The following is a 13,047-nucleotide window of genomic DNA, read 5'->3' as shown; positions in this document are numbered from 1 at the left end:
CATATACTAGGAACAGAAAGATGCAACAGATTCGACTAGTGTTCTTGGGTGCTCCCAACATGGTAAAAGTGGTGAGCAGAAAGTAATACGTCAAAGTTAATTCATTAAAGTACTAAAAGGGCAGGGCTGGAGAGATTACTGCAAGGTTGTGAGCACTGGTTGATCTTCCAGAGGTCTTGAGTTCAATTCTCAGCAACCATGTGGTGGCTCACAACCATCTATAATGGGGTCTCATGCCCTCTTCTGGCATGCGGGTGTACATGCAGATGGAGCACTCATATACATAAAATAAATAATTTTTTAAGTACTAAAAGGGCTAAAGATGTTGCTCAATAGTAAAGTACCTCCTGACATTTGCAAAGCCCTAGGTGCTATCGCCAATCAAAAATAATTAGAAATTATAACAGCATGGAGGATACAACCTAACCATAGAGGATGTGGGGGAAAGCTGTGGGAAGGGAGGGCATATCTGATCAGAAGTGAGCCAGGAAGAAGAGAAAGAGCAATTAGATCCATAAACTATAGAGTCATTGGCTGTTGGACTCATTGAAAGGTAAGCCCCTGGACTTCCAGAATCACTCTTTTAATCAATAGTTATTCATTTTTACAAATACCAAGAAAAAGAAGTTTCACCATTGAAGGGCTCTCCAAGCCTAAGGCTAGACTGGTTTCCATACTCTACCCATGAAGGCCAGGCTACCCCTTTCAACTTTGAGGTACTAAGGAAATAAGTGGGTCTAGAGGCTGTGTGTCAGAATGAAGGCTAGGCCCCTCCTTGCTGTCTTTCAGGAAGGCTGTGCTGTTGGGAGCTGTGAGGGACAGTAGAAATCCACAAAGGATCCTGATTCCCTGGAGCCGTAGTGGCTGAACAGCCCAGAAACCAGAACTGCTGAAGAAGTTACGGTCAAACAGGATATAGTTGTGTGGTGTCCTCCCTCTATCATTCCAGTCCTCCAGAATTGGAAGTGAACCCCATCCTGAATGGTGCCCTTCAACTCTTCTCCCTAAAAGTCCAAGGTTTTTGTCCTCGTCTGCATCTATGTGTGTCTTTATGGTGTTAGACTATCTTCATCCTGAGGGCAGGAACCGCATGTGGTTTGTTCACTATCGTATCTTTCATGTAAGACAGAAGACTGGGCACAATGTGGGTCCTAAAAGACTATCAAGATTGGAGTTTTGGGTCCAAGGAGTGGCCATGGGAGCACAGTTCAGCAGATAAAAACGGCTTCAGAATGAGTACCTTTTGTCTTACAAAGAGAGGACCCAAGAAAGAACAGCATGAACTACTGTTACACTTCCTTTGTAGGGCACCTGCTTATACATGAGGCCCCTGGATGTAAGGGAAGAGGGAAAAAAGAAGAAAGGATAAAGAAAACAAAGATGTTTAAAGATGTTGTGTCTCTAGAGGTGAGAATGTGGTGAGACAGGTAAGGACCAGCATCACAGACAGAGAAAGGCATGAATAGTCCTGGTCCCTGAGGGTCTTCTTCCAAAAAAAAAAAAAATGGTCCCCTTGAGGACTCTCTTCTCCCCCTGACCACATCCCCAGCCACCTTCTTGAAGGTATAAACTGTCCCAGAACTGTAGGGAGCACCTACCCATGCCATCTTCTCTCAACTAGGTGTCTCCAAAAATGCTGAAAAGGCAGAAGGAAAGGAGTAAAGCAGCTAACAGTTTTGGAGGGGTGCCCTGCTAGGGTACAGGAGCCCCAAGACAGACTAAGCCTCTATCTGCACAGGGCACACTTTGAGAAGGAGGGTACAGAGACAGCGCAAGCACATGTCTGTTAGCATAGACTTGCTTGGGGTCACTTTAGGGTCATCTCTGTAAGAAGAAGGTCAGACCCATTTGTGGCAGGGTCAGTTTAGGGTTATCCCTTTTTAGCACTAGGCCATTGACTTTGGGACAAGGTCCTCCTGGCTTACAGAATCAGCCTCCAAGTAAGGTCATTCTGAGGTGAAGCAGGGTTGTCACCATTGGGAGGATCATCTCTGTTAGTTCAGGAAGTCCTGGGTATGCTCCTGGACTTTGGGGCCAGTGGCGCCCCCAGGTGGCTGGCCTTGACCAGACAGCACTGGGATCCCTGCCCTGGAGGGTTTCAGGAGCCTTAGCCTTGAGGCTCCATTCTGTGTCTCTCAGTTGGGGCAGGGACAGAGGCCACTCAGATCCTGGACCCTTCAGGAACTGCACTACTACCAAAGATTCTTGCACACATCTTTGGGACCCCTGCTCACAGAACACAATTTAGATGCTGGAGCAGATCTGAGACTCAGAATCTGCCACAGTCAATCTATGATATAGGCAAAGAAGAGACAAGCCACAGGTAGAGTCATATGGCCAGGCCTACTCCCCTGGATCTGGGTACAGACACCCACTCTGCCAACTAGCCCCTGAGAGTCCCACACTTCCTCTTAAAAGGGGAGGAAAAACTTACGTTTTCAAGTTTGGTTTCAGTGAAGACTTTGTGAAAGAAGTGGATCACACCCACTTCCCTTCCCAGACTTCAGAATGGCTCTTCTCTGATATTTATCCTGCCCCATGTGTTTCTGGGAGGAACTCTGCCTCTCAGCACCCCTCCTCATTCACATCCTGGCTAGGCTTTAGGAAAGAAGAAGATGCTTGAGAAGTGTATAGAAAACCCAGTATGAGCAGAGACTCCCATTCACGTTTTGCACTGCTGTAGAGTTCATGGTTGGTGTTGAGTTCAAGGACTGCTGGGTGGCCACTCCTCCACAATGCAGACAGACTCAGTCCTCCCTAGGGATCACAGCTTCCACTCAGTCCTGCTCAGTTATTTAGAGCTCTGCCAAGGGAGAAGAAAACCCAGGGTCCCACATAAAAGTACCACACCATCAAGAAAGGAAGTGAGGGCTGGGCAGTGGTGGCGCACGTCTTTAATCCCAGCACTTGGGAGGCAGAGGCAGGCGGATTTCTGAGTTCAAGGCCAGCCTGGTCTACAGAGTGAGTTCCAGGACAACCAAGGCTAACAGAGAAACCCTGTCTCGAAAAACCAAAAAAAAAAAAAAAAAAAAAAAAAAAAAAAAAAAAAAAAAAAGGAAGTGAGCCACTCCCTCCTGGCCTGCTGGACCTCTGGACCTCTGGGCACAGGTGCTGCCAGGGTTTTCTGCAGAGCCCAGCACAGTCAGACCCAACACCCTCATTGCATTAAGAAAAATGGGTTTGGAAAAAGACTGTTAATACACACACACAAACACACACACCAGCAAGTACATCCAACCCAAGAAACAATGATTACAGCCAGGGCCATCTTTATCCCCCACTTTTTGAAAAGTTGGACATGGAGTGAGGCAAAGCTTAGAGCATCTAGGTGAGCCAGCCAAAAGTTAGAATGCGTAGGATTCATTTAACTGGAAGAAATAGAGGGGAAAAGAAGCCAGCAGGAAAGAGAAGAGGTGACTGACAAATTGTAGTCATATCTTCTGTCCTCTAAGGAGGTATTTGGCCCCTCCCCAACTCTAAGGTGAGGCAGCATTTTGCTCACCTGCACTCCTCTCTCCTGCCATCAGCACCTGGCTCACCTAAAGTCAATCCACTTCACCTTAGTCTACCAGACTCATTGACTGCTTTTCTCTTCCTCATGTCCTGACTGTGGGGAGAAAGAATTTAAAGGCAGTGTCTTGGGATTTCCCAGGAATTTAAAGGGCAGTTGAAGAAGTCTGAATTTCTTCATACTATCCAGATGAGTACTTAGTCTATGCTGGTTTATAGAGGATGCAGGATTCACCTGTAGACCCAAGATGCTGCCGAGCACCTTTAGACAAACTCTGGTCCCCATACTCCCTTCACTGTCTAGACCTGCTTCCACAGCCAAGAGTCAGCCTCTGGCTACTTTGTAAGCTCGAGCGGCTATGCTGTCTGCACTTGCACCTTTGACACAGAAAGACAGTTTCCTGAGAATGAAAGCAGAGGCTCCAAAGACACCTAGGACTGCTGGTCAAGTTCGTCTATACAGGCTGCAGAAGAGGGGTCTATCTGCGGCAGCCCTGCATGGGAGACAGGCAGAGGCTGAACAATGGGACCTGTTAGTTAATCTGGAATAACCAGGACCTCGAGCTCAGGTAAGATACAGTAACTACGCATAATGATGCATAAGCCTAAGGAGGAAGTCAGCCTGCTCCTCTGCTGGCCAAATCACGGTACTTCCAGCAGTTTTGCTCCACGCACCAGATCTCTAGCTTTGTCTGCATCTGAGGAGGAACGTGGAAAAAGATAGACAGGTCTAGGGAATAAAGGGCCAAGTCACCATTCCACCCCAATCCTCTCTGCCCACATATTTCCAGTCTCTGCCAAGTCCTCCAAGGACATTCTCCACACTCACAGACTCAAAAGGGTCACAAATGTCTTCATTAGCATATGCAAATTAACAAATACTTGTAAGCACAGAAGCCGGAGCAGAATGCATATCTAACCCCATCAACAAAAAACGATCACAAACCCTCCAAACAAATGCTACATACATACCTATTACATCGTTAATCCTACTCGAATGAGTGTGGGGGAGGGGGAGCAGAAGAGAGTGCTCCGCACATCAGACTGGCTCAACTAGAAGTTGCTTCGAAATCTATATGCTTGTTGATTTGCTTTGGTTTGTTTTGGTTTGGTTTGTTTTGGTTTGGTTTGGTTGAGTTGGGTTTAAGACAGTCTCCCTGTGTCGCCCTAGCTGGCCTGGAAATCACTGTTGACCAGACTCGCCTCCGACTCAGAAATCCATCTGCCTCTGCCTCCGGAGCACAACGATTAAGGCGTGCACACCACTCCTGGCAGCCTAAGTTATTTGAGTTTTTTTTTTTTTTTTTTTTCATTGCCATGTTGTTGAGTGGTGGGTTTGAAAATACACCCAGTCAATGATCCTAGACCTCCGGTGCAAAGCAGAACTGGCTGAGGAGGCCAGGAAGGCGATGAATCGACACAAAGCAGGCCCACCAGCGTCGGACACCGGTGTCTATTCTGGCTTTCTAGGTCCTTGACATCTCTTCCCAGGTTCACGAGGCTAACTCTACTCGGTGACCTCGGGCTGGTCCTTTCAGCTCCGATCTAGGAACCCTCTAACTCTGGCACTTTATGCCCGAGACTAATTTAAAACTACCGCTCCCCCAGGAGCTTTCTTTAATGTAAAGAAGCAAGATTGATTCCCAAAAGACCGGAGAATGTGAGAGTAACCTGCAGGTGCGACATAAACCCAAAGGGCACAGAAGAGGCTGACAGGCGGGAAACCAGGCTAGAATGAGGGCATAGAGGTGGGCTCCCTACTCCCAGAGGAGCCCAGAACATCTACATCTGAATGAGAAGCCCTGGAGTCCGCTCTGCACCAACACCTGCTGGAGGAGGGGGCCTCAAAGTAAGGGTCTTCGGTTAGCGTAGGCTAATTAATTTGAACAATAAAGTCCACTCCAGTGTCCTCAAGGCTCCGAATACGCCTTACCCACTCCCAATCACACGCACACTGGCAGCTTCTACACCGATAAGTGGAAATACACATCTCAGGTCCGCAATTAATTTTAGGAATCTAAAGGATGTATTTAAATGTTTTGTTGCCCCACTGAAGAATTCGCCCCCTCCAGTTCCAAGATTCATGAAACCCCAATTCCAAAGATTTTTCTGCCTCAATAGACAAAAGTAACTCAGGGCGCGCCAACCCTGATACAATTTTCAGCTTCCTGGGAAACTGAGCACAGACTTTCAAAGATGCTGGCTTCAGTTGCTGAAGCTCGCAGAACCCCAGCATCCGAGACTGAGTGCATCCTTCCCAGTGGCGCACACGTCAAGTCTGATGCGGGTTTACCGAGATTCTAGGGTCTACGAAAGATTGGGCAGGGATTGAGAGGCGGTGAAGACTCCCACCTACGGAGTTCCTCACTCGGACCACGAAATTTAGACCAACAACGAGAAGGAAAAGTGAGCATGGAGAAAGGTTCGCCGTAATGGGAAACCCAGCCGACCGAGAAACGCCGAGCAGCGACTGCGAGCCATTTCTACTCGAGTCCGCGTGGAGCGAAAAGACCACGTTGGGCAGGGACCTCCCTGCACAGAGCGCTGAGCCCAAGGATGGTGGGAAACAATCCCGAGGATGTTGCCAGCAGCCAAACTCAAGGCAGAAACCTTCCTTCTGAGGCTGACCCAAGCCTCCCAGGTCTAGCGCGGCTGCCGCGGTGTAGTAGTGCAGCGCCCGGCGGGCTGGATGGAGGCGGTGCCCGCTCCGCCCCACGGCGCGCCGCGCCCTCCACCCTCAGAAAAATTTGTTCTCAAAACCAGAGCCCCAGAACTTCTGCCTTTCGTATAGAGCTCTTTATTGGTGCGCGTCTATACCAGCCTTTAAAAAATAATCAGAAGCGCTAGCTCCAAAATCCAATCACTTGTTTGTTCTCAAACACTGATATTTGAACGCTTAAGGGACCGCATTCTCCCATCCACCCTTGCCCACCTTTAAGTCTCTCCAAAAACCTCACAGTGCCAGCCCTAGGGACAAATGTGGGCTGAGTCTCACCGTCCTGGTTAGCCCTCCCGGACGCCTCCCAGGCCCCAGCCTAAACAATCTTTTGCACTATGCATGGAAATAATTTAGACACAAACCCAAACTCTCCTCGCCTCTTTTCCGTGGAAAGCGCAGGGTTGGGAGGAAACTCCGAATCCCGTCCGTGTAGACCTGGGCACACTGCCTCCTCCCACCGTTTCCTAAGCCGCAAGCTTAGGAGGCACGCTCCGCACTCCAAATCTTTTCTCTCTTTCTCTTGCAAGGACCGTCGTTTAAACTGCGTCGGCGCCTTTATTCGCCTGACCCTGGGCGCAGGGAAACCAGCCTGGTCGGTCATTGTCTTTTCTGGACTGCCCCCACCCCCGCCCCAATCAGTGTCACAAAACGCCCCTTTCAACAGATTCCAAACCCTCTTCACCTCGGCTCACCGAGCCTTCAACTTCATTGAGTGAACACTACCACGGCGCTGGAGGAGGCGAAGTTTAAATAAACCCGAGCGCAGAGGGAGGAGGCGGGGGTCGCGGCGGGTTGGTAGTTGAAGGGGAGGGTGGAGGTAGAAGTGTTTTTGAAAAGGGGAAAAAAGTCATCGGGGAGGGAAAAGTGCTTTGTAACCACGAAGACGCGCCTGCTGTGGTGAGAACAAATTGGATAGGGAGGGGAAGTGTCCCCCTCCAGCTCTGGCTCCTGGGTGGTCTAGGGGGGAGCCCCTAGAGAAAGAAAGAAAGATGGGGAGGAATACATGGTGAAAAGAATTGACCACTTTAATTGGGTCGCAACAGAGACTGGGCAGCAGGCTCGCGGATGGGCCTCGGTCATTCAGACCAAATACTGGTCAATAAAATAAAATGTCTGGCCTTAGCCATGCTGAAAAAAACGTATGTCAAAGTTGGAGAATCAAGACTGTTCTTCACAGCTGTAGAAAGTAAATCTGCAAGAGGGAGAAATTCTGCCCGGAAAGATCCCCCTCCCCCTCCTTATGGCCTCGGGCCTCTCGGCGCCGGATGAAAAGGAATGAAATTGAACGAAATTGAACGAAATGAAGTGAAATTGACCAGCGAAATTCGCCAATTTTCTTCTCCTTTAAACCGCCCGCTCTCGACAGCACTCTCAGAACCTCAGGCTGATTTTTTAGCAATTTTTTTTTTCTCACCTTGGAGAGATCAAGGTGTGCCCTGGATATTTTCTTATTGTCACCGATTGTTGGTACCTATGAGGCGACAGACCTCAGCTGCCTCCACCCAAGTAGGGAGGGAAGCCTGAGGAGGTGTTCAGATGGGAAGACCGGTTTCACCGCCCAGGTAGTTGGGCCCCTAACTGAACCTACACCAGCCCTAGGCACCCACAGATCTATCGGGAAAGAGTCGCGGACTGAGTACCTCCAGACAGGCAGGAGGAGTTTATATCATACAAACCCTGCAACCACTCCCTTCTTGCGTTCCAGTTCCCAGCTCCTAACATCTTAGGACACAACCTGAGTCCAAAATTTCAAACACCTCCCGTTCTCCCTTGCTTTTAGCATCTGGAACCTTCTTCCCCAGGGCTGCTAGCTGAGCGAGGGTGGTTTCTTTGGACCAGGCTTGGCCTGTTGACTCATTGGGAAGCTAGAGTCCCCTTGGGGGCCCCAAGAGCCTTAGAAAACTCTTATACATTTCATCCTTCTATGCAATCCCATATTTCTACCATTGGTACCCACACAAACACCAAGCAAGATACACACACACAGGACAAACAGCAATTCATCCAGAAGAGTCTTCAAATTCCCCTGTAGCAGCCGGCTCACCTACCTATCTACCATTCAATATGAATTCTGTCTGACTTTGTCTCTTTGAGACAGGGGGAAAAAATCAACTTTTATTCAAAACCCTAAGCTAATATGTAGAATCTAATATTCCAAACTAATATCTATATTTAATATTCATGGCAGAGGACCATGGAGTGGAAAGGTCTTTTTTTTTCAGAGCAAACAGATTCCCCAGCCTGTGTACACACATAAACATGTTCACTGATTTCTGCCAGTTGTATACACCTCTCCTCAAGTAAAAAGAGACAAAACCATGCTCAGCACATTTAGAGCCAAGCAAGTCAGTGAAGCAGCGGGTCAGGGAGCATTATCCCAGCACTGGTGGATAGTCCTCACTCCAGACTCCTGAACCTCATCTAACTTCTGGTCTATTTGATAAGATGGTGGGAAGGAAGCCCACTGCATTCTATCTCCCTGACCTCTCAGTCTTTCAGAGATGGGAGAGGGGGACTCTTGGCATCTTGACAGAAGATTTATGTTCACCACTCACACCTGAGCCTTGTCTCTCTGGAGAGACTAGACCTTTAGTGAGGACCAACTCTGACACCTCAACAATCCTTCCCCAGCTCCAGTATTTTCCCCTCTGGATCCTGATACAAGGTCCTTTCCTTACACCTTCTTTCTCTGTTGTTGCCAGCTAAGGGATACTAATGAGTTCTGGGTAATTTCTTTTGTCCACACCCCCAAGTTCTTTGCATCTGGGTCTCTGGCACTGTCTCCTACTTTCTCTGTTGTTTGTCTTCAGCCTTTGCTCTGACTGTGTCAGTTTTCTGTAAAGGCTGAAGGACTTGCCTCTTCCAGCACTTACACACGCCTCTTTCACAATCTCAGTGGAATATACAGTCAAAGGGATAAACCATCTTTGCTTCCCCCCAAAGTATTACCCTCATCCTTGGTGTTTACAGATCTGGCTTTTGGGAATCCCAAGCACAAGGCAGAGAGTACAAGGGTCCAATACACTGTGGATAGTCTTAATCCAACCAGAAGGTCTGTCCTTGGGCAGGAGTTTCTGGCTGTGACCATGGGTCCAGGAACCTATGGCCCTAGCAGAGTGAACCCCACACTCACTGTTTAGTTGATCTAGCCCACTCAAGCTGGGTGAGGGTGAGGTTTCTAATTCCGTTTGGAGAGTCCCTAAATACAGCCTTCCACTGTCAGAAGAGTGTGGGAGTGGGGGTTCTAAAGGCCCCTAGGGGCAAAAAGAAATGCCCTCCTATTAAAGACAGACAGTGACTGATAGTCACAGCACATAACCATGGACACGCACAGAAATGAAAGCTCAAACATGCCTGAAATAGACTTCTTACACACACACACACACACACACACACACACACACACACACACCAAACGAACAAACAAAAAGCCCAGGGTAACCAAGACAAATAGAAAAACAAATCACCAAAATCTTCACTGAAAGGCCCTTGCACACACAGAAACAGAGTCATACAAAATATGATTCAAGAGACTTGTACTCAGGAGGCACAGTGCTCCAGTACTTAGCACTGAAATCTGCCCAGGCCACATGAAAATCTCTTCTAGAAGATGAGACTTCTGGAGTGCAGTTGAAACTGAGTTCCTTTGCCCAGCCCCAGGCTTTTGCCCTTCCTTGTACCAATGTGAAAATGAAAGTGGTCACAGGCTTCCAGAGACCTGGCCCAGTTCGAAGCAGAAGGCCACAGCAGTGTATAGAGCCTCCCTCCACCATCTGACTAGCTCAAAGCTTCCTCCGCTTAGCTAGCTCTTTCTCCCTCTCCCTCTGCTGGGGAGCTTGATTGAGGTCTTCTGGGAGAGCCCCGATAAGGACAACGGAGTTCAGGCAAGCAGATTGAACTGGTGACGGTTGCTAAGTTCACATACATTTATTCAATTGACACCAATGAAGAGGGAGAGGGAGACACGGTTTTTTTTTTCTTCCACAAAGACCATCAGACGATTTCACAGAGTCCCCGCTAAGTGGAGAAGTCTAAATCAATGCACACCAGTGGACAGAATGCGGGGGAAGGCGGCAAGCCGCTGTACAGATATTTACACACAACTATAGGACCCCTTGCCACAGCTCTGTGTCCTTGTCCACCCAATTTCCACCTCTTCAGACCCTCTTCTCCCACCCACTCTCATTGCCATTAACTAGAATAAATATCACAGGGCCTGGGGCAGAGGAGAAGGCCAAGAGGACCGCTAGCCCGGGATAGCTGGGCCTATGGACCGCGGGGAAAGCCAAAAGAGGGCTCCTTTAAAAACAGCCAAACACCAGAGAGAAAACATTTTCCTGGGGGGGGGGGGGAATAGGCTCTGCGGTTTCTTCCAGGATTGTGAAAACCCTCGTTTCACTTCTCTTAGCTTCCCGACTGTGTAGACCCTGCCTTAGGCTTGGAGGGAACCAGCTTCCTAGAAAAACAGCAAAAGGAACCAAAAAAATTTGAAATTTTCTTTTAAGCACAAAGTAGATAACAGATGTCTTTAAATTATGATATTGTATAAGCGGGTCTCAAAGTGGAGGAAGGAATGGGGCGGTGGATTTTTTCAAGCCATAGGTGATCCTGGCGCGATCCAGCAACCGACAGGCGTATTTCTGCCAAAGAATTCTTTTCCGACTGTGAGAGGCGCAAAGGCACGAAACAGAGAAGGTTCCTGCTCTCCTTTTTGCTGCTCAAACAGAAAAGGGATCTTCGCTTTAAACCTATTGCGTAGACCAGGGTAGACGGGGAGCCCGCTTCGTCCCAACTGCCGATGACATTCTGAGCTTGCAGCTTGAAGTGCCTGATCACGCGCCACGGCCTAGGTTTGGAGACTCTTCATAAATAGACTCCCTGAATTCCGCTGGGACCGGCCGAGCTCCCCAGAGAGGTTAAGAAGTGAGGGCCTAACTGGCCCTGAGCCCAGTGCGGTCAAAAGTGGCAGCCACTGAGGCCGGCGACTTTGCTGGCAAACGAGGGCCCTGAAGACAGGAGTGAGTCCCCCGGGTGCGAGAGGCGGATATGGCCGGCCACCGGAGTCAGGGCCGGGGCAGTCAGCATAGCCAAGACTTGGGCTTGACCCCCAGGACCTGCGGCTGCCGCGAACGGCGATCCCGGGGAACCGTCGCCACTGCCCGGGGTTGCGGCCCCGCCACCACCGTGGCCCATGATGTGGTCTATAGAGAAGGAAGGCCTCTGGCCTGCCCCTGCGCCCCCGCCACCCGCACCACCGCCAGCGTCCGTCTTGAGGCCCTGACGCAGGAGTGCAGTGGACAGGCTTGCCGCTGTGCCAGCTGCAGGGGGACTCAGGGACGCGGGGTAGAAAGCCTTGGCACAACCCAGCTCTGCGCCTAGGAAGGCAGGCAGCCCTGCGGGGCTCGGGCCAGATCCCGGGGCAGGCGCAGGGGCCGGCGCCGAGGTCGCGCCGGCGAATACGGAGGCCGTCGGAGGTCCGGGTGGAGGCGCAGCGGCGCGGCCCGGGGGAACTGACAGCTGGCAAGGCGCGGTGGCGGCAAAGGCGAAGGCGTGCGGGTGTGGATGGGGGTGTGGGGCCGGGCCCGGTGGAGGTGCGCCGTAGGCCGGGAGCGCCAGCCCGTAGCCGTAGCCGTAGGCGCCGTAAGCGGCGAAGCCCGAGAGGAAGGCGCCAGGGTCCCCGGCCGCGGCAGCCCCGCCACGCAGTAACAGCTCCGGGTGAGGATGCGGGTGTGGATGCGGCGGCGGTAGAGGCTGCCGCTTGAAGCGCTTGCGGCGCCGCAGGAAGCTGCCGTTGTCGAACATGTCTGCCGACTCCGGGTCGAGCGTCCAGTAGTTGCCCTTGCCCGGATTGCCCGGCTCGCGGGGGATCTTAACGAAGCAGTCGTTGAGGGAGAGGTTGTGGCGGATGCTGTTCTGCCAGGCAGGGAACTTCTCCCGGTAGTAGGGGAAGCGGCCGCTGATGAACTCGCAGATCTCGCTCAGCGTCAGGCGCTTCTTGGGGCTCTGCAAGATGGCCATGGTGATGAGCGCGATGTACGAATAAGGTGGTTTCACCAGAGGGCTCCGTGTCGCCGCGCCCCCCGACGGCGGCCCGGGTCCCGGCCCCGGCCCCGTTGCGCCTCGGGCTGCCTGCACGCCGGGCCCCGGGCTTCCCGCTGCAGCCGCCGCCCCCCGGGGCGCTAGAGCGCGGGGCTCGCAGTCCGAGCAACCTCCCGACTCTTCCTCATCCTCAGCCACGTCCGCCTCAGCTTCCTCCCGTGGAGGTTCGTGGCCGTGCGGGAGCACGTCCCGAGGGGCGCGGGGCCCGGAGCGGGCTGTGAGCTCCCCCCCACCGCTGCCGCCGCCCACCACGTCTATGTCTGCATCGGGCTCGGACAGCGCGGCCGGGGAGCTCTCGGAGGACATGATCTCGCAACAGCAGCTGCCCAGGGTCATGGTGCCGCCGCCGCCGCCACCTCCGCCGCTCTCCGGCTCCGCTCGGCCCGCGGCTCCGGCTCCGCCGTGCTGCCTCTCGGACCAGTGTGTTTTGCGCGCGGGCGGGGAGGGGGCGGAGGACAGGGAGGGGATGTCCCCTAGCTCCTCAGCGCCCCCTGGTGTTGAGACTCTAAGCCTTTCACCCTGCCTGGCGCACCCAACCGGTGCTGCCCCGGGACTAGAAAACCGAGCACCGGAGAAGAGCAGTGAAGCAGCCCGTTACTCGGTCGAATCTGGGCTTCTGGGCCCCTAGACACATAAGTGGGGCTTCGGGAGATTAGTCCCTCCCGCCTAGTGGTAGCCTAAGGCGGAAGAACTGCGGACCCTGGGCGGAGCTCTCTGGG

General features: G+C 51.8%; 1 protein-coding gene and 1 long non-coding RNA gene across 2 annotated transcripts in view; both read right to left on the bottom strand.

Moving 5' to 3' along the window:
- Positions 1 to 6,932, bottom strand: part of LOC143442210 (uncharacterized) — an 89,280-nt gene extending 82,348 nt beyond the window's left edge. Inside the window, exon 1 of the long non-coding RNA XR_013110221.1 lies at positions 6,592 to 6,932. This is a non-coding gene — a long non-coding RNA (uncharacterized LOC143442210). The remainder of the gene's footprint in view (positions 1 to 6,591) is intronic.
- A 3,209-nt stretch (positions 6,933 to 10,141) lies between these two features.
- Foxd2 (forkhead box D2) lies at positions 10,142 to 13,044 on the bottom strand. The gene has a single exon (XM_034503226.2). The coding sequence runs from the start codon at positions 12,662 to 12,664 to the stop codon at positions 11,186 to 11,188; it is 1,479 nt and encodes a 492-aa protein (XP_034359117.1). The 5' UTR covers positions 12,665 to 13,044; the 3' UTR covers positions 10,142 to 11,185.
- Between the last annotated feature and the right edge of the window lie 3 nt (positions 13,045 to 13,047).

Source organism: Arvicanthis niloticus, chromosome 5 (assembly GCF_011762505.2).
Source record: "Arvicanthis niloticus isolate mArvNil1 chromosome 5, mArvNil1.pat.X, whole genome shotgun sequence".
In the NCBI taxonomy this organism is placed as follows: domain Eukaryota; kingdom Metazoa; phylum Chordata; class Mammalia; order Rodentia; family Muridae; genus Arvicanthis; species Arvicanthis niloticus.
This window is presented reverse-complemented; position numbering and strand designations above follow the sequence as displayed.